A 22,999-nucleotide genomic window follows, 5' to 3' on the forward strand; every position below is an offset into this window, starting at 1 on the left:
GGATACGGACTCCAGATGCATCTTATCAACTAACTAAAAATTATAGTACCAAAATCACATCACCGAAACTGAGGCCCCAGGAACATTTCAGCCACTCCACTGCGTTCCATACCACTCCAGAAAAACACCCACCCACCACCAGTCATCACATATCCTAAAGCATCTCCCACCCTTCACGTTCCTCCTCTGCTCTCTCCCACGATGCCTGCTCAAACAGGTGAGCTCTGTGGTGAATCTGGAAGGTCAGTAGATTCAGGCTATTTCAGACAGAGGAGAGTGAATTCCAGAGACACAGAAAACATCCTGCTAGCAGCTCCCTCTCTTGTATAGCAAAGTGGCTCCAGCACAAGTGCCAGTGCTGATCTCAGAATGGCACAGAAAGAGGTGCAGCCTTTCTCAGGCAGGAGGGTCTCAGGCTGTTGCAAGGCCTATATGTCAGACCCAACACCTTAAATTCCGATTTGGAAGCCATTAGACAGCCAACATGCAGTTCACTGAGTACTGCTCTCATATTCGAACAGCCAGATTCTCAGTTTAACAAGCCAGTTGTTGAAATCGGCACCGGCTTCAGCTTCGGAATGTATTTTAAGGTGTTGCCCCATGTAGAGTGCACTGCAGTTCATTCTAGAGGTGACAAAGGCATGGATCACTGTATGGTAAATACCTATCTGTATGGAAATGTCAAGATGGATCTACAATGCAGTGTTTTTGACAGTGCTGTCCATTCTTTAGGTGTATCCCAAAACACTGGATGCCTAGGTACTGTGACACCTTAAAAATACTAAGGGACACATCATTTCACGAGGATAGATTATGCATAATCTAGTGCTTTCGTAGTCAGTTGAGTTGTGGATGTACGTTAATAAATATGGATTGGATGTATTTACCCTTTAATTTAATTCCTTTGCTGGATAGTCTGTTGGGCTTTCTAGCTGCCCGTGTGCAAATAAGACTCCCTTCAGTGTGCGGTGATTTTTTTGTTTCATCTTTGCCTTAGATAACAGACAGCTGCTACTATCCACAGAGTCCTCAGTCCAGAGAATAGGGAAGACTGTCTTACTGAAACAGACAAAACTCAGTCAAGAATCTGTCTACTCCGCAGCCTAAAGAAGGGAAGGGGTACTCAAGCAATAACCTGTAGAGAAGAAGTAATTTAAGAGTGAAAATGGAGGGGGGAGGAAATTAAGGTTCATTGCAAGGGCTAGATAATTGCCCCATCCTAAACTGGAAACAGGCAAAGCTTCATTACTAAAAACAATCTATTGCTAGACTCTGATGGGGCCCTTTCAAGCTAATACTGGACCAAAACAAAGAAGCCTTTTTAAAGTATAGCACAGGTTAGGATCCTTCAGCTAGCAGTAGATTCCTCTGAAACACCAGAAGTTCTCAGTAGAAGGTTTCCCATTACCAAGTTTCCTCTCATGCCAGCATGCTTTACTGAAGCTTCTAAACATCTCGATGTCTTGAGCACTACCCTTTCAAACAACCACCGACCGGGAACCTACAACATTCTCACCTTTTGTATGAGTTTCTTCAGTAATGTGGTGATGTGAAATATCATGTGGCAGCACTAGCTAGTACTGAATAATGGCCTCTCAAGAACCCTATCTCACTTAGCAGAGAGGACAACTTGGGAAAGGTTTTATTTGATATCTGAGAGTTCCAGTGGTGTCAAGGCAGGGCCAGGAAACAGAGTATTTGCTTACATTCCCTAGTTTAACGCTGATCTGTAAGAACTTGAAGGCAAAGTATTCAAATGTATTTAGTCATCTCTTCATGGGCAACAAGTATGGTATCCTCCTAAACTAAAAGCAAAACAGAACCGCAAGCCACATTCAGGTTAAAGGCTCAGTGCAGGACCTTGGGGTTCCATGCTGTCACTAATACAGGAGACCTAGTACCAGGCTTACTCATAGCGCAAATTTTGTACCTGTAACTGTTACAGGTAAGGGTATGTGTGACAGGTTGCCCCCCTTCAAGGTACCACCTGATGTGTTGAGATGCCAGTGAGCTTGCCTGTTCTGCCAGCATGGACCCCCTTTAACCTGTCTTGCTGAACCAGGCTCTTAAGCTTCCTCTAGCACACGCACAGGCAGGGCCACACCCAGCTGCAGAAAGACACAGACACTGAGATCAGCTCTGGGAAAACTCAGCTTAAGGGACTTGCCCCAGCACTCAGATGCGCACCTCCCTTGCAGTGCAGACCCAAAGATATATTGTCTTGTGCTGTATAGAAAAATTTGCACAGCACAAGCTCAAAAAAATTCGCCCTCTTTCTCAATGTGAAGAGAGATAAGCACAGCTTCTTGGCCTCTCTCCCCTCCCTCCCCAGTTAGAAATTGCACAAACTGGGTTTAATAATAAACAAAACAAATTTATTAACTATAAAAGGCAGATTTTAAGTGGTTAAAGGGATAGCAAATGGAACAAAGCAGATTAAACTAAGCAAATAAAACAAAACATGCAAACTAAGCTTGATTCACTAAAGAAATTGTCTACAAATAGTAATTTCTCACCCTAAATGTTGTTTCAGGCAGATTAGAGATTCTTGAAAGCCAGGTGCACTGGCCTGCAGCTTGAAACTTCAGGTATTATTACTCACAGGCTAGATACCCTTTCAGTCTGGGCTCAACTCTTCTCCCCTCAGTTCAGTTCTTCTTTTCAGGTGTTTCCTAGTGTTTCTTTGGGCAGGGAGGTAGAGGAGAACCCTGAGGATGTCACTCCCCTGCCTTATATAGCTTTTCTGTATGGCAGGAACCCTTTGTCTTCTAGTGGAAAAACAATGACATTCCAAGGGCGGGGTCTAGTACCAGGTGGCTCAGTCACATGTCTCTGCAGGGTTGTAGCAGCCATTACTTGCAGGCTGTCTGGAGCATCCACAGGAAGACTAAGCTCTTTCACAGTACACTGTCTTTGCTGATGGGGCATCAGCCCAGTCTGGCTTTTTCATTGTTATACCTGAAGGGCTAGTTGTGGGTGTCATCCAAAGTAGTACATTTGAAATACAGATACATGGTCAAGATTCCTAGCTTCAGATACAGAAATGATACAGGCATACAAATTGGATAATCACATTCAGATAATCACATGCAGTAAATCATAACCTTTCCAATGATACCTTACATGAGCCATCTTTCATAAAGTATATCTGTTATGCCATATCCATAGCATAATCATATTTCCATAAAGATATGGAGTGTAACGTCATGGTATGATTTTATTTTACTAAAATAACTACAGAGGTATAACCTGTGGTGTGGACACTCTTAGATTGGTATAAAGGTGACTTATACTAATATAGCTTATTCCCCTCACCATACTATTTATTATTTATTTTGCGTGTGCATAGTCGTCTAGCCAAGCGATGGCATCTTCAGTGGTGGGATGCAGTTCTTCTAGGCCACCACTGAACCTAGTCAGAGGCATTCATCGACAATGTGTGTCATCGTCTGTGTCGCACCACAGCTGCACAGAGGGCTGTCACGAAGGCCCCAGCGATAGTGGTAGGGTGCACGGAGACCGTGCCTGGTCCAGAACCTGTTCAGCAGGGACCGTTGAAGACTGGGCAGGTCAAAACCAAGCAGGTAGGTTGTGGGGTCGGCAACGAGGGACTAGTTGGGGATTATAACAGAGATCCATTCCTCTCGCCAGAATGTTTCCTCCCTAACATCCTGGTGTGGCGGATGAGACCATAATAGGTGACGTGATGGCAAACATGCAGCTGGTGGCTTAAAAAGGTCACTGCTATATAGCTATACTGCTGTACACCTTTTGACCAATATAACCATGTCCACACTAGGGGGCTTGTAGTGCTTTAAGTATACCAATAAAGTTAAAGCAGTACAACTTTCTAGTGTAGGCAAGGCTGAGCCCAAAGCCTGCGTGTGCTACAGAGTTAGTGGAATAATTAGTTTCTGGCCATTAAAATAAATGGAGTTATGCCAGGAATAAATTTTGACCCACTGTGATTTGGCCCTGGGGGAGCAGGGAAAGAGGAACACATGGTGTGGTTGTTCCATAACTCCCTCGAGCTGCTGTGGGTGTGGCCCAGATTATCTGGGAGGGGACTCCCTTGGAAGATTCTCAGCCAACAGATGGTCTGTTTTGAGGCAGAGTCTGTATCAGCATTACAGAAAAGAAAAGCCTCACCTCCCTTTTTCTCTGATCCTGGTGATGTGTCTGTGCAGTGACTGCTGCTTAATAAAACGAAGGCTGACAAAGCTGCTCAGGATGAACCAGCCAGTATGCTCAAATGCTCTTTAGTGTCTGACCGAGACCCCCAAGAGTGAATAATCTGTCAATCCTGGTGGCAGCAGAGGGAGGGAAGGGCTGGCAGAGAGACGACTGTTGCAGTATTGTTCTGCCAACAGTTGGTGAAATCAGGCCCCCTGATTCCTGCAGCAACACCAACAACTTGAATTAAAAAAAAAAAGTGAACCCCTGGCTGTCCATATCCGTGTGGACAGCTAGGCTGAGTACCACTGTCTTAGGGCTAGTCTACACAGGCAACGTTCAGTGTGGCTTATGTAGTCACGGCAGAGCGCTGGGAGGGGCGCAGCTACCACGAGGGGCACAGCTCCCAGGGCAGGTGCACCGTCTACACTGGTGCTTTACAGCGCTGAAACTTGCAGTGCTCAGGGGGGTGTTTTTTATAGTAAACCTGGCAAAGTTCTTAAATAAGACTTACAGAAGAAAAACATCGCACCATGTTTGTTCTTCTTTGTGCGATACCATGGAGGCCTGAAAGCTATTTCATTTTTTTTCCCTTTTATTTTGAAATAGCAGGACTGTTAAGTTTCATCATAGCCCTCCAGCAAAATCAGGGTTTTTTTCCAGGACTGGAGAACTGGCTTGGAACCTTTCTCAGCTCTTAATTGATGAGGCAGGAGAATTTGAATCTCTTAACAGAGCTTTTCCTCCCACGTGTGTGTTTGAGGGAGGAAGTATTAGCAAAAACAACTGAGAATTGGGCTCATAATCCCTTCCCCTCTCAGTTGCTCAGGTTTGTTTCTAGTGATGGATGTCATAATCCCCCTAGTTCTCCAGCTGTCCACAGCGTTCTCCAGCAATACAGAGAAGTGAAGACTTATATGATCTCTATGTGTGTGAGAGAGAAAGAGAGAGAGAGAACGGCAGAGACCCCTTCTTTATTTTATTTTTTTGTGGGTGGAGGGGGAACCTTTCTGCCCTCCTCTGAACATCATTTAAAAAAGAAAGTGACTCCCTTTCTTTACTGCTTTTTCTCTCTGCAGCAAATGAAGAGAAATTGTTAATGCTACACGTGGGGCTTTATCTGTGGGGCTCACGTCAGTGGCTAACTTGCACTGTGCTCTGAAAGCTTACTCTAACAGAGCTCACGCAACTCATTCCAACTAACCCTGGACGTCTTAGAACAGTGGCAGCTGGACTGGATCTGAGGCTGTAGCCTCTGGGATTGTAACTGTTCTTCAGGTTCCAGCTCTTAAACTCCCTCCGTCGATTGCTCCTTGGGAGTAGTTAGGCTGGGTTTACGCTACAGCCTGGTAGCAGTAGAACTGCGTCGCTCAGGGGTGTGGAAAATCCACGGTGGAGACAGCGCTATGTTAACGGGAGGACTTCTCCCATCCACGTGGCTACTGCCTCTTCGGGAGGTTGAACATCTATGCCGACAGGAGGAGGTCTCCCATCGGGGCAGGTAGCATCTTCGCTAAGACCTACAGCGGCACATCTACACCTATGCAGCTTGCGCTGCTGCAGTGCTAAAAGTATAGTCAAGCCCTTAGGCTGCTTGCTGTCAGACCAACTCAGAAACAACTGGTATCCATCAAAATATACTGCACATGAAAGTTCAGGTTTTAAATGACTGACGGATCATCAAACAAACAGCTTTATGGTGTGAAAAGGAATTGAACAAGTTTTCTTTCCTGGGGTTCGTAACGGGAAGCTTTTTTTGTCCCTGATCCCAAAGATCTTCAGAGCTCAGCTCCTGCTGTCAGAGCCGAGGTTAGTAAATAATCACAAAGGAGAGGGAGAGAGGGAGCATGTTTCCTTTATAGATGGGTCATTAATTTTACGGGAAGAGGAGTTGTCCTGGCACTGGCTCATGCATTAAAGGTGGTTGCTACCTTATGATAAATGAAGGCATTTTAAAAAGAAAAAATATTTATATTTATATTTGAAGCTGTTAGAAATCCACATCTTATTCACCCTGTCTTTGCCTGGCAAATTAATAGGTTTATGATGGATAGTGACAAAATGAAAGTGGGTCGAGTGGGCAAGAGATTTTTAGTTTGTTTTTGTTGACACCTGATTAACAAAAGCGCTTAACAGCTGGAAGAAAAGCCTTTTGGTTAGAGATTCAGCACCCCACCCTTTTATAAAGGCTGATAGCACTCTTCCGTCATAATGCTGGGTGCTTTTCAAGGGAGACCATAAACAAAACGAGGGCAGAAGGATGGGGAACTTAGGCTTGATCTGATATTTCTGTGATTGGGGAAAAAAAAACTTGTGATAAGCAGTTGCAGAGCTTTATCCATCATGAAGCCTAGAAAGGAAGGATGATCTTGTAGTTAAAATGCTGGACTGGACTTCAGGAAACTTGGGTTCAGTTCCTGGCTTTGCTACAGTCTTCCTGTTTGACCTTGAGCATGTCACTTAGGGCTTGTCTACATGATGGGGTAATGCACCCTATGGGTGTGTGATTTCTAAAGTGCACTAACATATCATGCATTAATTAGTATGTGTAGATGCTGCTGGTGTGGACTAAAGGTTCCCAAGTGTGCATTAATGTAGTATTGTGCACTAGGGAACCTTCTGTGCACACCACCAGGGTCTACTTGAACCAATTAAAGCATAACGTATTACTGTGTTTTAGAAGTGTCACTCCCTCTAGGATGCATTGCTGCTCCATGTAGACAAACCCTTAATGTCGCCATACTTTAATTACCAGCTGACATTTCTTTCTCCTACCCTTTGTCTTGTATCTTGTAAGCTCTTCAGGGGAGGGATTGTCTGTCTGTATAGTACCTATGGCAGTGGGGCCCGATTTTAGTAGGGATCATTAGGTGTTAGTGTCCTAGAGATACTAAAAAGAAGGTATAAGCCCTTTTATTCTTTCCTCTTTAGGTCTCCTTTAACTAGGGTGACCAGGTAGCAAGTGTGAAAAATTGGGATGGGGGTGGGCGGCGGTAATAGGTGCCTATATGAAAAAAAAATCCCTGAATATCAGGACTGTCGCTATAAAATTGGGACATCTGGTCACTCTACTTTTAACATTAGGTATGGGAGGCAGCTGCTCCTCTGCTTCCCTATTGTTTCCCAAAGGCCTGGACTTCTAACCTTTTGCAAAGATATACAGCAAAATAGCGATGTTTAAACAAAAAAATCCTTTCCCCTCTGAAACAGGAAGCAGCTAGAAGAGGTTATGAAGAACCAACTGCACCCATTATGCCCAGTCATCTCATCCCCTGGTGTAGATTGTCATTGTCTCCTACAATGTCTTCATTTTCTTTTTGGTTTCATTGTGAAGGGAAATTGCTCTTTTTTCCCAGGGCTTTGAGGTTTTACCACTTTCATTTTTGTGGGTGGTGGGAGGAAAGAAGCCATCAGGTAAATAACCCAAAGGCAGTTTGTTAAATACAATCTTAGGGCTTTTCTACACTTACATTTTATAGTGCTCTGACTTGCTGGCTCAGGGGTGTGCAAAATCACCCCCCTGAGCGCAGCAAGTCTGAGCACTTCAAAGTGCTCGTGTAGACAGGCTCTGAGCGCTGGGAGCTAATCCCCTGGTGGAGGTGGATTACCAGGAGCTCTGAGGGAGAGCTGTCTCCCAGCGCTCCCGCGCAACCACATTCGCACGTCAAAATACTGCCATGGGAGTGCTCCTGCGACAGTGCTTTTAAGTTTCCAGTGTGGCCATGCCCTTAGCTTGGTTTGTTATGCCCTTTCTACCTGCTACACTCGCAATGGGGTGTTGAAAGCTGTTTACTGAATCCTGGTGAATTCATTAAAGTTCAGCAATAACATTTGCTGAATGTTCAGATTCAAAGCCAAATGTTTCCTCCCTGCAGAGTTGAGCTGCTTATTATACCTCAGGAAAATGTCACTGCTAGCCTCGAACTCTCTAATCCTTTGGAAATAAATTGATCAGGAGGGAATTTTAACTGATTCAATATGGGGTTCCTGGCTTTCATCCCCTCCTTTGTGCTAAAGTCATCCAGACTCCTGCCTGGAGCAAGGCTTTCATTGGTTCTTCATCAACATCTCTATGGCTTAAGATTTCTCTTCCTGTTCCTGTCTCACACACTGGTTTCCCCCCCCCACCCTTTCTCTTTCACATTGTTTTAAGTCAGTTACATTCCAGTGCAACTAGATCAGGGGTGGGCAAAGTAGGGCCCGCGGGCCACATCCGGCCTGGCCCCTGAGCTCCTGGCCAGGGAGGCTAGCTCCCGGCCCCTCCCCCGCAGCTACGTCGCTGCACGGCTTGCACCCACCCACCTCCCAGGCTTTCCAATAAGCCCGTCCTGCCTCTGTGAGCGGCATGGTAAGGGGGTGGGAAGCAGGGGGAGGGCAGGAGATCCTGGGGGGCAGTCAGGGGACAGGGGGCGGTTGGATGGAGCGGAAGTTTGGGGGAGGGCGGCCAGGAGACAGGGAGTGGGGGGTTGGATGGGGGTGGGGTCCTGGGCAGGCAGTTGCGGGGGTCATGGAAGAGGGCGGTCAGGGGACAAGGAGCGGGGGTGGGAGGGTTGGATGGGTTGGGGGCTCCAAGGGGGACAGTCAGGGGGCGGGGGCCAGGCTGTTTGGGGGCACAGCCTTCCATACCCGGCCCTCCATACCAGTTCGTAACCCCGATGTGGCCCTCGGGCCAAAAAGTTTGCCCACCCCTGAACTAGATCCAAACATGAAATAGGTTTGGGTCTCAGTGTTCTGCAGCCAGCTGCTCCAGAGACCAGGTAACAGAGCCTTCAGTTGGACTGAGACTCTGGAACACTCTCCAAAAGAGATCAGCATGCTACTCTAGCCACCCAACAGGCCATAAAATGTCCCTTTTCACCCTAACATTTCCCAGAGTGGAAGAAAATTAGCCTGCTCGAAAATAACAGCCCACGATTAAACCTGGAGCTGGATGGAGTAATGACATCTTGCTTAAAATCAGGGCCTCCTACTACATCTCAAATGGGATGGAGATCTGACTACACCTGTGCAGCTCCTGCTGTTGTTTTAATTCTTGTTCAGTATTCACATAGCAAAGATATGATCTTGCAAATGCTTGTTGCCAGGTGTGGTGCTTGCGTACTGCGAGTGGGCCCATTGAACCCAAAGGGACTATTTGCAGTAGTAAGCTTTCTGCCCAGTTGTAAGCATTTGTAGGATCAGGGTCAAAAGTGGGACAGCCTTTGGGAAGTGCTTACTGTAGACAAGAATATTGCATGGTGATATTATTTGCACCCTTGATTGTATTCTGTCATGGTATGAATGTTAAGAATCATGGGCTCATCTAACTTCCACATGAAATTAATTGAAAGGAACAGTGTTCTAATCATGTCCCAACTAAATGGGGAAATATCAATGTGCAGCAGAATGGCAGTGTAATCTCAACATTTATTATTAGCCCACATGCTGCTGTGATTCTCCTTGTGCTCCTGTCTGTCTGAATCCACCCTTTGTCTTTTGTCTTATATATAGGCTAATCTTTTTGGGTGGCAGAGACTGTTTTTTGTTCTGTTTGTACAGCACCTAGTACAATGGGTCCTGGTCCATGACTAATGCTCCTGTGTACGACAGTTGTGTAAAGAAATAAGGCAGCATGGAAAAGTGAATTCATTGCCTCCTAGCCCAGGACACCAACAGTTATACCGTTACCTTACAATGCCACCTACAGAGTCACTTGAGTGTTTTGATACATGTAAACTGCAAGATGATATAAAATAGGTACCATGTTCATATTAGCTTTATTCGCCTATGTACAAATGCATGAACTTGATTCCGTTCAATATACAAAGCACGGAAATAATTCTGTAAAACTGATTGTAAGATAAGTTGGAATAGGAAGCTGAAAATAGAAACCTTTGTACCCAGTGTAGGAAACTGAATGGAGCTGTGTTTAGGAGCATGTCAGTGACTCAGTGGTGTATACAGTAGAGCAGGCTTTTTTCTGAAGCCACTTAGAGTCTAAATGCTCAGGCCACCACTGCAATGTAGCAGCCATCATGCACTAACGCTATATAACAGTGAAGAAAACACCCCATGGAAACGGCCAGTGAAATTTAAGTAGGCAGAATGTAAATGGCAGGGTTAGCGTTTGGGCAGCACCCAGGCCAATTTAAAGCGCCACGGGGTCCTTAATAACTAAGGCTACGATTTTGGGACAGATGTCGCAGTGTTCATGATAATCATGAATTTGAATGTAGTCCATGACGAGCTCACCCTGCAGTGACGGCTCCTGTCCTGCAGGGCTGGGCTCAGCTCCCTGTTCTGAGTGTTGTGACCTGACGGAGGGTTGGGCATGCCAGACCTGAGTGCGTCGTGACCACATGGCCAGGTCACGACACTTGGAGCAGGGAGCTAGGCCCAGCCCTGTGGAAGAGGAGCTCACACTGGAGTAAGTGTGGGGTGGGCTCACTCTCCAAACCCGACCCTCTTTTCCATGCCTTGTCATTTGTCCCCGCATCTCTACTGTGAAATTTATTAAAAATTTCTATGCCAAAATCATTGCCTCGTTAGTCACAGGTGGTGGGATTATTTGTTGGTTTTTTTAATGTTGCAGCTGAAAGACCATTCAAGGTTGTGGGGAAGATGGGTTGAACTCACAAGAAGAAAACTGTTGTACTGTCTGGAGTGGCTCATGACCGTCAATGCCTACTCCAGGGCAGATTGTCAGAAATAGGGCAGGCACCCCAAAGTGGTGGTATGTTCTATAATTAGATTTCACCAAAGCAGTAACAAATGTGAACGCCTGTATTTCTACAACAGTTGCACCGTGGAGACACAGTCCCATTAGACTCTCCAGTCTATCTTGCCATGCAGGCAGACTGGACTAAATGATAAATGGTCACTTGCATCAAAAATCACACAACATTCAGGTTGCTTTCAGTCCAAAGAGACCAGTCATTTACCCAGATCAATTGGTAGTCTGGATCTTCCACCAAAGACAATGCCAGTAGCCAATCCTGTAATCAACTATTTAAAGATTTATTAACAGGAAAAAGGAATAGGAGTGTTGTTTACAGATTAAAGCAAGCAAACATATACACACAAATGAGTTACCATCTAAATCCTAGGAGTGACAGAGTTGTAGTGATCTGTCAGTTGAAAGAGTGTGTCAGGGCAGAAACCAGGTAACCCTTGGGGATTTCTGGCGCCAGTTTGATTTCTCTGGCTCTGTGAGAGTTCAAACAGCAAAGAGATGAAAAATTTTCACATATGCTATTTTAATTTCCATTGTCCAGCATTCAGAGTGATGGGATGAAGCCTTCTGCATGTACTGCTCCATGGTTGCAAGAGAGCCATTAACCAATCCTTTCTATGATGATGTTTCTTGATAGCCCTCCTGGATGGGCAGTGGGGAGGATTCCCGTGCATGGGTTCACAAGTTCAGAGCAAACATTTTCAAAGTTGTAAAGAAAAACTTACATATTTCCTTACAGCATGGAATGTAGACGTTACAAGTGAGATTAATGCATGCAGCAACTTACAAGCATTTCATAGAGTCTAAACACTGACGTTCTTATCAGACTAATAGCTATTTTGAGCAAAACTAACATACAAGTGAACTGGACTGGTGTCCAGCTACAAATTTGTCAGTTCTTAGCTAATGCCAGCAGCCTAGGCAAGAGCTGGCATCCGGCCTGCTAGTGTCACAAAAACATCTTGAAATTTTTTTAAAACATTCATGTTTGATAGAAGGGATGAAACTTTAAAAAAAATTTTTTTTTGCCATTGATGATTAAAGAGCTTTTCATCAAGAAAGAAACTGACCTGACGAGGGGAAAAATGGAAGAGACTAGACACAAAGTGCTGTTAAATGCACAAACACATTGCAAAAAAACAACCAAGCATGCACTTTTGTTTTTCTAATATTAGGAGTATCATATGGAGTATTTTACTTCCTTCCCAGTAGTAGTAATCAGAACATTAGTCCAGACCATTCTTCTCCCATGTTTTAAAGCCACAGTAAGGTGACCATATTTCCCAAAGGGAAAACGTGTAGGCTAGCCCGAGGTGCGGGCTACAAATGCTTACAACTGGGCAGAAAGCTTACTACTGCAAAGAGTCCCTTTGGTTTCAATGGGCCCACTTGCAGTACGCAAGCACCACACCTGGCAACAAGCATTTGCAAGATCATATCTTTGGCATGTGAATACTGAACAAGAATTAAAACAGTAGGAGCTGCACAGGTGCAGTCAGATCTCCATCCCATTTGAGATGTAGTAGGAGGCCCTGATTTTAAGCAAGATGTCATTACTCTGTCCAGCTCCAGGTTTAATCTTGGGCTGTTATTTTCGAGCAGGCTAATTTTCTTCCACTCTGGGAAATGTTAGGGTGAAAAGGGAAATTTTATGGCCTATTGGCCCCCCTTACCCTGTGCACGGGGCTGTCCCGAGCTGCTTGCCTGAGTCCTCTCCCTCCCCTGCACAGGGCTGGGTCCCATTTGGGACAAATGTTCACTTTTGCCAAAAAGTCGGGATGGCCGGGACAGGGCTTAAAAAACAGACTGTCCCAGCCAAAACGGGGTGTACGGTCACCCTAAGCCACAGGAACAGATCGTTTGTGTCCATGGAGATTCCCTGACAGCCCAGGATTGTCCAATTAGGGAGTGCGGTGGTGTCCCCCTTTCTCCCATAGAAAAATCTTTCCCCCAAACCTGGATGACGATGGGACACAGAGGCCCATTGATGTCAGCTGGCAAAGGGTTCACTACTCTGTCAGCAATGCCTAACAGTCCTGACAAACTCGCTACACCCAACACATTGCTATCATAGTACTTCTCTATAAAGCATGTTGTGTGAGATCTTAAATGAAAGCCAGAAGCATGCTGATCCTCATCATCATTGTGTGTTGTGTGTACCGGTGATATTTCAGAAGTTGTGTGTGCTAAATACATGTTTTAAAACCTCTGTCCAAGACAGAACTGACAAACAGGTTTTGGGTCAGACAAAGGCCTGTATACTCACCTGTCTGCCTAGGTTCATATGTAAATTAAGCATTGTAAGCCAAAAGAATGGAAGTGCTGTTGACATGAGTCAACGCGGGGGATGGGGAGTCAACAGGAAGAGAAAAAACGCTACGGGAAACAGCTTTCATCTAGAGGTGCACTGTCATCCCGGGGCAAAAAGGACAGCCCTTTTTGCATCCGTGAATGGTGGATCCCAGCCACGTAGGTTGCTGATGCTGGAAGATTGCTTTAGTTTGGAAACTGCTTAAGACAAAGATTTTAGCCTGTTAAAGTTAAGTTCAGACTCTAGGAAGTGTGCTACATTTTGAATTTGATATCTAACCATTTCTGTTTCCATTATCCTTACTCCGTATCTCTTGAATCTTAATCTTCGATCATACATTTATAGTGAAACAGTTATAAGTGTATATCTGTGTTGTGATGTTATAAAGGACCGGATCCTGAGTTGTGCCAGTCAAGCTGTGTGTATGCTGTTCCCTTGGGTACAGTGAATTTGGTGATTACTATGAGGGTACGTTTACACAAAACTTAAACACCCGAGGTTGGCCCGGGTCAGCTGACTGGGGCTCGTGGTGCGTGGGCTGCAAGGCAGTAAAATGTCTGTGTAAAAGCTCGGGCTCGGGCTGGAGCCTGAGCTCTGGGATCCTGTGGGGGGAGGAGGTTGCCTGAGCCCAAACGTCTCCACAGCAGTTTTTAGCCCCGAAGACTGAGTCAGCTGACCCAGGCGAGCCGCTCTTTTATTCCAGTGTAGATCTACCCTGAGAGTCCAGCGACAGGAGCTGGATACTGCAGGGAGTGCTCCGAGGGCTCGGGGCTTGGCATGTGCCTATCGCTAGCTTGCACAAGAGAAGGCAACATCTGTGCAGACCTGGGAGGCAGGGATTATGTGGCCACTGGCTGCTGGGTTTCAGCCCCGGCAGGCACAGAGCAGACTGCTTCACACTAGGGGCAGGTGTTGTGAGGTGCTTCACAATGCTGGGAATCCCTGGGGAGTATCACACATACTCTGGGCCATTTGTGCTGAGCCTCTCAACCTTCTTCCTTCCCCTGCAGCACCATCTCCTCCCTGACAGCATAGCTCCAATGCAGATGCACTCCATGAAGCTCCCCAGCGGGAGCCCAGTATTCATTGGGCCCAGTCTGCCCTGTGCAGACTGCTCCCTGCAGCGTTGACGGGGAGGGGTGGGGTACTGCTGCCAAAGTCCCCAAGCTCTCTTCCATGCAGAACGGGGAAGATGCATGTGTGGATGTTGGGGTCTGGCCCATGATGTCCCATGCTGCCTCTGGAAGGACAGTATCTCTGTCTGCAGAGGAGAGTCCCAGTGAAGATCCCCACACTCTTACAGCATGTGAGTGCTCCTGCTCTGTCTTGGATTGAATTGACCTCATAGAGGGAATTAACAATGGCTGAGACTGTAAGAGGGGGTCATTTAATTACCAAATCATTCACTGCCATGTCGATGGTCTCCTCGAGATGCTTCACTTAGGAGGCTTCTGTGCTTGAAATACATCTGTCTTGGAGGCTTGTCGCATTAACGTTATCCTGTTTTCCATTTAATCTGCAGATGTTCCGCAGGGTTTACAAAGGGATCCCCCTGCAGGTGCGAGGCCAGGTCTGGTCACTCCTGCTGGACATCGAGAAGATGAAGACTGAGAATGAAGGAAAGTATGAGGTATGGCGCCTTCATAGCAGTGGTCACAAGGGGATGTGTGTGTGGATAAACCTGTGGCCAGTCTGCTGGGATTCCGGTACATCATGGTAAGTTAGACCCGCACTCTTGCAGCCTGAGCCATCAGAAGGTGGGAGATGATGGATGGATGTGTGATCTCTTGATGGAGGGGTTTTGGAGAGGGAGACAGAATACCACCTGTGTCCCTTCCCCAGTAGGCAGTGGTGTAGTGAATACCATTCAGCGGATGTTAACTTTTGATTCCCATTAGTGAAATAGGTGAAGGAGTGAATCACTGCTCCTTTCACTGTGTTCTGTCTCTTTATCACCACTGATCTGGGAGACAGTCCCATAAGCCTTTCTTCCTCTACATTCAGAGGTGCTACAAGTAAGAGTACAGACTGAAAATAAAAAGAGGATTGACTCTTTTTATCCATTTGTACCCTCCACCCCACTGTGTCAATAGGACCCTAAATCCAGAAGCTCTTTCTGGCATATTGGTTGCTTCAAACTGTACAACTGGGACTCTACCAACAGACATTTTAGATGTTGCTGTATCTGATTGAAACTGGTCACTGAAGATAGTGGCCAATGTTTTCAAAAGTGACCACAAGTTTTTGGGTGTGTTGGGTTTGTTTGGGGGAGTGGGACGTCGAACTTGAGGTAGCTTAAAGAGTAGGTGCTCAGCATTTTCTGGCTCCTTTTTAAAGTGTCCCAAGTCTGCCAAAAACTGAGACAGCCAAAATCTCTCTTCACTACAGTTTTTGCTGTTATATTTTCATTGCACAGCTGAGTTTGATGGATGAATTTTCAAACCAATATGGAAAAGGATTTTAGCAGCATGACCCAATTAAAGTCCAGGGAAAATCACATAGCTGAGAATTCATTTAAGGATTTGTGTATTTAAGAGTTCTGGGTTATGAAACATCCCCCCCCTTCCCCCACTCCCTCATTTCACTGAAATTTGGTTTTGCTGGCAGCGTCATTGCAGCTCAGGTTGAAATGACCGGTGTCTTTTATTTTCAGACCCTCGGCCCTTTTATATAGAAATATCCTATTGAAATAGTCTATTAAAAATTATTCCGTTTACAGGATTTCCTTTATAAATAGGAGAAAAGTCTTGATTCCGTTGCCTCCCATTAAATCTTTTTACAAAGCTAGATCTTTTGAGGATTTTTTGGCATGAACTAAACAATATCTGTGTACGTTAAACAAGAAATTGAACAAGAGGGCTTATTGAGTTTGATTGTAATAAAAACATTTTAACAAGAAACATAGTGGCTACTTTCCAGCATCCTTTTCTGCATGCAGTTCATGGGAGCACTAGGTCACTAATTGTTCTTGCTTCCTAATCGCCCCCGCAGCCACCCTCATGGCACTTCCATGATTGTCCCACTACCCTCACCCATTAGTGGTTTCCACTCTTTCCTGATCGGTTGTTTGCCATCGTCCTAAATGTGGCTGGGTTTCAGACATCAGGCGAGTAGCATTTCCGTAGAGCATGCGGCAAAGATCACTTGGTCTTTTGCTCCCCAAACCCAACAGGAGTTTGGAGGACAGGAGTATTATAGAAGCAGCATGCAGGGCCTGTGGAGGAGTGGGCGGGGGGGGAAGAGCACCTCCCATGGCTGTCTGGAGCTTCCTCTGGCCAGCTGAGTGCTGCTAACAGGCACAGGAGGGAGCTGCATGCCAGAGAAAAGGTATTCACAACACAGGGGTCTTTTGAACTTTGTATTATTTCTGGCAATAAGAACAATACAGTAAAGCAAACGCAGCATAGCCCCGTGGTTACACTTCAGAGGCAGAGGGTAAGAGAGTCAAGTGTCTCATCCAGTAGATCCAAGTATTTCTAATAATTTCCTGCCTATTACAGTTAGTCAAACATAGATATTAATAGCAAAATCTTGCTGGTATACATAATCTCGTAAGACATACAAGAACATGGAACCGAGATCATCCCAAAAAGCAGGGTTAGTGAGGTTTCTCTGGCATTTTTTCTCTCCAACCATAATGGGAGAGGGTACAGAAGAGCCCCAGCATGCCACGCCGCACAGTAAGTAAAACAATCTGAATAAATGAAAGTCACAAGTAGTTTAACGATAAACTCCTGAGGGGTCTGCAATAAACAGGAACCACACAGCATAAGAGCCTGTGCATGACACAAATCCCTGAAAGCAGCTCTTCTTAATCTTCCTCAGCCTTGGTGCCACCTGAGGCCAGCAATTAGTTCTCTTTCTAATTTCATCCAGAAGAGGTTTAGAGTCCAGTTCTCAGAAACCATGGATTTGTGTGTCGGGAACAAAATAGCTGCCTTGACTCTTTCCTCTATAATGCTTGCTCTAAGGGGGCCCAAAGTCTGTCTCTCTCTCTCCTCCTTGCCTCTGCCAGGGAGTTTAAATCAGGAGGAAAAAATATTTTGTGTGGGATTTTCATAAGTGCTCAGCATTGGCCTCTCGCTGCTCCCACTGAGGCCAACGTGGAGTCCTGGGTGTGGAACAAGGCCAATACTGAGCTGTCTTGAAATTCCTTTACACAGAGCTGCTCATGATGTTTTCAGGACTCTCCCTGTCCCTAACATCAGGCAGGGCCATCATAATAAGGCTACTAGTGTCCTCGTTCTTCCCACGTTTACCCATAGGGATCTCTATGTAACAAGTATCTCCTTGCATATCCAGCTGGAGGAGCTTCTGGATACAGGGCCAGGACGTACAAGGTGCTGAGCTCTTGTTGAGAGGTGTTGAGTACCCTCATGTCAGTGGGAGCTGTGGGTTCCCTGCACCTTTCAGCGGGCATTCAGCATCCTGCAGGATTAAACCAACACTCCTCTATGGAGCTCAGCAAGTCAGTTGTTTTTTGTCTGGGATCCCCAACAATGGCAGGTTTTATGGCTTCACCTGGTTCCTAAGTCTCTCTAGCCTCCTTTCAGTCAAGATGTTATCTTTCAAGATACTCTTTCTTGGTAAGTTTTGATACTTCACTGTCCTTGTTCACTTTGGCCCCCAAGTGGTCCAGGGAGTAGCCCTGATTTTTGTTACTCTTGTGTTGCTTAATTTTTACTAAGATCTTGTTGAGTCGCCTTTAGATATGCCTTCCCTATCTTCCTCCGTGCAGATTAGCACTCGTTGGTTATTGTTGGAGACATCAATATCTCTTGCCAATTTTCCATGGTCCTGTGTTGCCACTTCAGCACTTCCCAAAGTGGCACCAGGACTACCTGCTGCGATCGTGAGGCGCAGGGCTGAATGCAGTCTGTAACAATGGCCTCGGATTTGGGTGTAGTGCCTTTGAAGCTACTGCACCAACGTGGATGTTTGTTACAAGTGAGCCACTTGTGAGGGAGTTTGAGCATGGGAGGAGAATGACTCATAGGTGGAACTTGATCTCTCATACATGGGTGGTGGGTGAAGCCTTCCTTTGGGGAGGCTAGCTCCCAGCTCCGCCTCTTCTGCCTGGCCCCCAAACTCCCCCCCCCATCCCTGAGGCTGGAACAATGAGCCCTCTGCCCACCTGGAGGAGCCCCGAGTGTCCCGTCCCACGCAGCTGGAGAAGCCCCGGGCTGGCCGAAGCTTTGGGTGTCGAGCCCCCCCTCCCCCAGCACCTGTCTGGAGGAGACCCGGCCAAGCCCCTCCCAACTTGCCCGGAAGAGCTCCAGGCCAGCTGTGCTGTCCCTTTCTCTCCCTCCCAACCCCAAGATGCCTGCGAAAAGCTGCAGCATGACAGTGTCTCTTCCCAAAGAAGAACCTGAGCTTTTTATATGCCCCATGCAGGTTTTGGGATGGCTGAGGAGACAGTATTTGCTACTCAGCTTCCTGAGTTCATCAGTGATCTCCCTGGAGTCCAGGGAGATTACTGATGAACCCAGGAAGCTGAATAGGACAAACTGCCTCCTTAGTTGCCCTGGAACCTGCGTGGGGCATAATAAAGCAAAAACGTCTCCCACCAAACTCACAACCAGGTGTCTGGAGGCAGCGGCGGTGCCGGGGGAGGCAGAGCCGCCCCATGCCTATTATACCCGCCTCCTATGCATCTTTTGCCATGAAGTTTCTATCCCCCAACAGGATGGCTTTAAAGCTGAAGGGGGGGGGGGCGGGGAGTGGGAGTTTGCCAGAGAAAGGAAGTGCAGACCTGTCAGCTTTTGCCAGTTGTTGTTTTCAAAAGTTTTATGAAATGGGACTGGTGAAGTTGGTTTTACAGTCGGTGCTTCTAGCTAGTGGCATCTATTCTTCTGTCTGTTTAAACATCTGCAGGGCTCAACAACAGAGTGCAACTGAGCAGAACAAGCCAGATTCAGAAGTCCACAAATTACTTGAAAATGAAAACGTACTCTCATTGCTTGTAGTCTGTAGAGCTAAGGAACCTTCATGATTGAAACATCTTGCATGAGGCCCTGAGCTACTATCTGCCATTCAGATCCCAAGATGTTGTGACTTTGTTCTTTTACATTCTAGTGACTTTGTTCTTCTTGGCTTTAGGATTGCTTCGCATACTAAATACTGTACCATGAGCAGCTCTGTTCACTGAGCACAGGATGCTCCTTAGAACAGGTGCAGTCTCTGGGCAAGTGCATTCGGTTCGTAATTATTCATGAGTGGGTGTGAAAGGGGGTTTGTTTTAGCAGGTCAGAATCACAGCTGAGGGTCGCTCTGGAGTCAGCTCTAGTTCCCTTTGTGGCCTCTTAAGGGACTCCCCGATCAGTGGAGACTGAAATGTTTTTTGTATTAATAGGAAACATTGATTACATTGGAGTTACTTTGTTCCTTTAGTGAGTGAGCTACCAGCAGGAGCCTGGGTTGGTTAATGAACTTGAACCAAAGTGCCCTAGTGTGTGTAGTAAGGGTGCTTCATGTAGCCTGCTTCCTTGTAACATGTAAGACGCCATAGGGTGCAAGAAAGGATACCTGTAGTATTAATGCTAGAAAACTAAACCACTCCTAAGCATCACATTTTACTGCTCCCTTCCCTTCGTTCTCCCTTAGTTTATACAGGCAATAATTCTGCCTGGGCCCTAGTTTCAATGTCTCCTTCACAAACCCTGGTACAAGTTCAGAGTTAATGCTACTGCTACAGGCTACAATATGTAAAGGTCACAATCGCCTCTGAGCATTTTCTGCGGAGGATGGAAACCCCACATGGTGTTCAGCCAGTGCCTGTGTTGCTGTTAGGCAGATCAGGGCTGCTAGTCAGTTATGAGTCTGAAGCCGGCTCTGGGTGTGATGGGCTCTTCTATCCAAAACTCCAAATTGATGTGGCAGCTTTAGGGGAAATGGCAACCTGCGGATACTGTAAATTGGATCCACTAACATCTTTAAAGCAGAGGCTCCCTACCATCCATCTGTGTATCTATGACTGATATGCAAGGCTTCCCGCCTGTAGGTTAACGAGGAGCCTCGTGCTGGTCTCCAGTGTGGCATCATTGTTCAGTCGTGTGCACTCTAACCTGCAGTTACATCTCAGGCTGCTCCAAAACTCGGTGGCAGAACATTTCATTCACTAAATAGCCTTAGGGGCTTAAAGAACAAACGGACAATTATGTGGTTGCCAGTGGTATCTAAGGGATATAAATGAGTTCAGATGCTTAGCTACAGCATGGTGATTCTTACTTGCATGCACACGCTTAAGCTGAGTGCCACCTTTGGGGCTGGTAAGTAATTCTTCCATGGGGCATGTTTGTTAAGAGCTGGAAGGGTTTTTGCCTTCCTCTGGAGCTTTGAGCAAGGATCCTGTATTAGGGTGAGGTGAGCATATAGTAGTGGTTTGATTTCCTTCAAATACGATGGGCCCCGAGCATTAGCAGGCATCAGTCCTTTTAGTCAATGCCATCTTTGTTTTCAGTGAATGCGGCTTCGAGAATAAACCAACAAATCTCTTTGCAAAGAGGGAGTCTTGCTATGTATTTAACTTTTATTCTTAACTGTACCAGTTTACTAGTCTTGGTCCCATCCCTAGTGGACAAGCCAGAACCCCTCTTCAAGACTCAGTGTAATCTCTACTCAAAAAAAGCCCCAGGAGGGGTTAGTAGGCTTAAGATAGTTTTGTTTCTCTGGGGAGGAGGGAAATTGTAATTAGCAATCAAATCATGGAGCTGCTTAGACCATAAGAATTTGCACTGCACAGCATCTAGGCCAAGAATACCTAGGGGTCTCTGCTATTGGTTTGTGAGCTATGTATTAATATGTATTATTTTTCTAAGCACCAAGAGCCACCTTGGTGCTTTACAAGACCAAATATAACACGGTCTCTGTTCTGAAGAGCTTCAGAGGCAACCATCGATCCACTGGATCATGGTGTACGCCTCAGAGATCGGAGTAGAAACAGTCCATTCTAAAAACCTGCTGAAGTGGTCCCTTGATAGAAATCTTTAATGTTCGGGAGCTCAGATTTGGCACTGGTGGTAGTGGTGGGGGATTTATTCCAGATTTCAGTGGTGAGTGTGCAGCTTAATCTTTTCTCAAGGATAATTCAATAATAAAGAAACCTTTGAAGGAAAGTAGGGCACAAGCCTTGCTGCGCTGCTGGTGCATGTTAGGTCTCGGTGGTGGGATTTATTTAATAGAAATTCCTATGAACAGAACTTCAGGAAGTACCTGATTGTGTCCCTCTGCACAGATTAGCACATTTTCTATATGTTTCTGGTGTGCTCCTGAACAGAAATGAGAATAGTGTCTGCATGTACCTGGCGTATACGACGGCACTGAGAGGGTTAAGTGGCTTCAGACTCATTGTTCTCAATGGCAAACTAACAGGCAGAAGATGTGTCTAGTCCATGTCTGCTAGACTGGTCCATGTTCCCACTTCCGCACTTTTTCCATAGTAACGGAGTCAGAAATGGAGGGACCAGACCTTGTTTAAAATCTCAGCTTCTTGATTTCACTTTGTCTGAAATGCTGCTTGTTACGAGTGCAGTATCACTGAGAAAGACATATGGAAATGTTCCTAAGGGTGTTCTTCCTTTCTCCCGGCCTCATAAAAATGCTGGGGAGGAAGTGAGACTAGTAATCCATAGACAGGCTGCATTTTGTGCTCCCTCTCCAAGTCTGCATGTGTTTCCCTCATTCTGTTGTTGCTTTGTTATCGTTAAATACCGAAGAGTTATAGGCTGGCTGGTGGTTCTGAGCTCCCTCTCTAGAATGAAGAGGTCTCTTCTCTTGAAATGTTCTATTTCTAGAGATGATATATGTGGCTGTCTAATGGGTTTCCTTTCTCTGTCCCTCATTTCCATCCAGAAAATGAAAGAACAAGCCAGGAGCTTCTCATCAGAAATCAAGCAGATAGACTTAGATGTCAACCGCACCTTTCGAAACCACATCATGTTCCGGGATCGCTATGGAGTCAAGTGAGTATTGGATACACGGTTCCAAACTGTCCATAACTGGGAATCTATTTTATTCTCTGTCTGATCCCTTGACTGACCATCACAAAGGTATCAGTTTGATAGACCCAGGGGCTGAAGTGCAGGCTTCCAAACAGGTACCACGCATTCAGCAGCACTGTCCCTCTGTCATCACCCCTCTGACTTGGACGGACCATGTCTAGTGGTGAGAGGGCTGCTTGGTTTCCATGCCCAGTCAGTGCCTCTTCTTCTGTGTCTGCTAGTCCTTAGCTAGGAGGCTCCAGGCTGCAATGCAGAACCTAAAGAAACCAGGGAGTTAAAGTAGGGGCGGAAATGGATACATCTTCAGGGCTCCAGCAAGGATACGAGGCTCCCCTGCCTCCCAAAGGGGAAAGGAAATAGCTGCATTCATGGAAGGAAAATATAAACCTTTAGTAGGTGCAGTCGCTGGGGTTGCTACACAGCAACTGATGCACTGGAGTTTTACATATCTGTCTGCTACTTATTAAGCTTAAGCTGGGTGAGTTACCTCACCCACCTTGTCTCTCTAATATCCTGGGACCGACACGGCTACAACACTGCATAATCTACTTATTGACACTCACACGCATTCCTGCCTGGTTGCATAGAACAATAGTTGTGTGGTTTCTGAGGCAGTGATGCAGGAATACTGACATCATTAAGGGGTGACATTTTCCACACATTTGGGTGAGGCTGGGAGTGAAGGGATTTTAGCTATAAGGCACCCACTAATGTTGAGGGGAGTCATATTGCTAAGCCTCTACTCGTTGCACTGTATATTTATATCCTAGCTCTTCTTTAGCAAACACTGAAGGTGTGAGAGGA

The 22,999-nt window shown here is 46.0% G+C and overlaps 1 protein-coding gene across 5 annotated transcripts in view; it reads left to right on the top strand.

Moving 5' to 3' along the window:
• The window catches only part of LOC102946223 (USP6 N-terminal-like protein), a 177,736-nt gene that overhangs the window by 131,988 nt on the left and 22,749 nt on the right, over positions 1–22,999 (top strand). For all 5 annotated transcript variants that reach the window (XM_037899539.2, XM_043549891.1, XM_043549892.1 and 2 more), the window contains 2 exons: positions 14,719–14,826; positions 22,047–22,156. In XM_037899539.2, the coding sequence (XP_037755467.2) occupies positions 14,719–14,826; positions 22,047–22,156 (218 nt within the window). The remainder of the gene's footprint in view (positions 1–14,718; positions 14,827–22,046; positions 22,157–22,999) is intronic.

This window comes from Chelonia mydas, chromosome 6 (assembly GCF_015237465.2).
Source record: "Chelonia mydas isolate rCheMyd1 chromosome 6, rCheMyd1.pri.v2, whole genome shotgun sequence".
Classification (NCBI taxonomy): Eukaryota; Metazoa; Chordata; order Testudines; family Cheloniidae; genus Chelonia; species Chelonia mydas.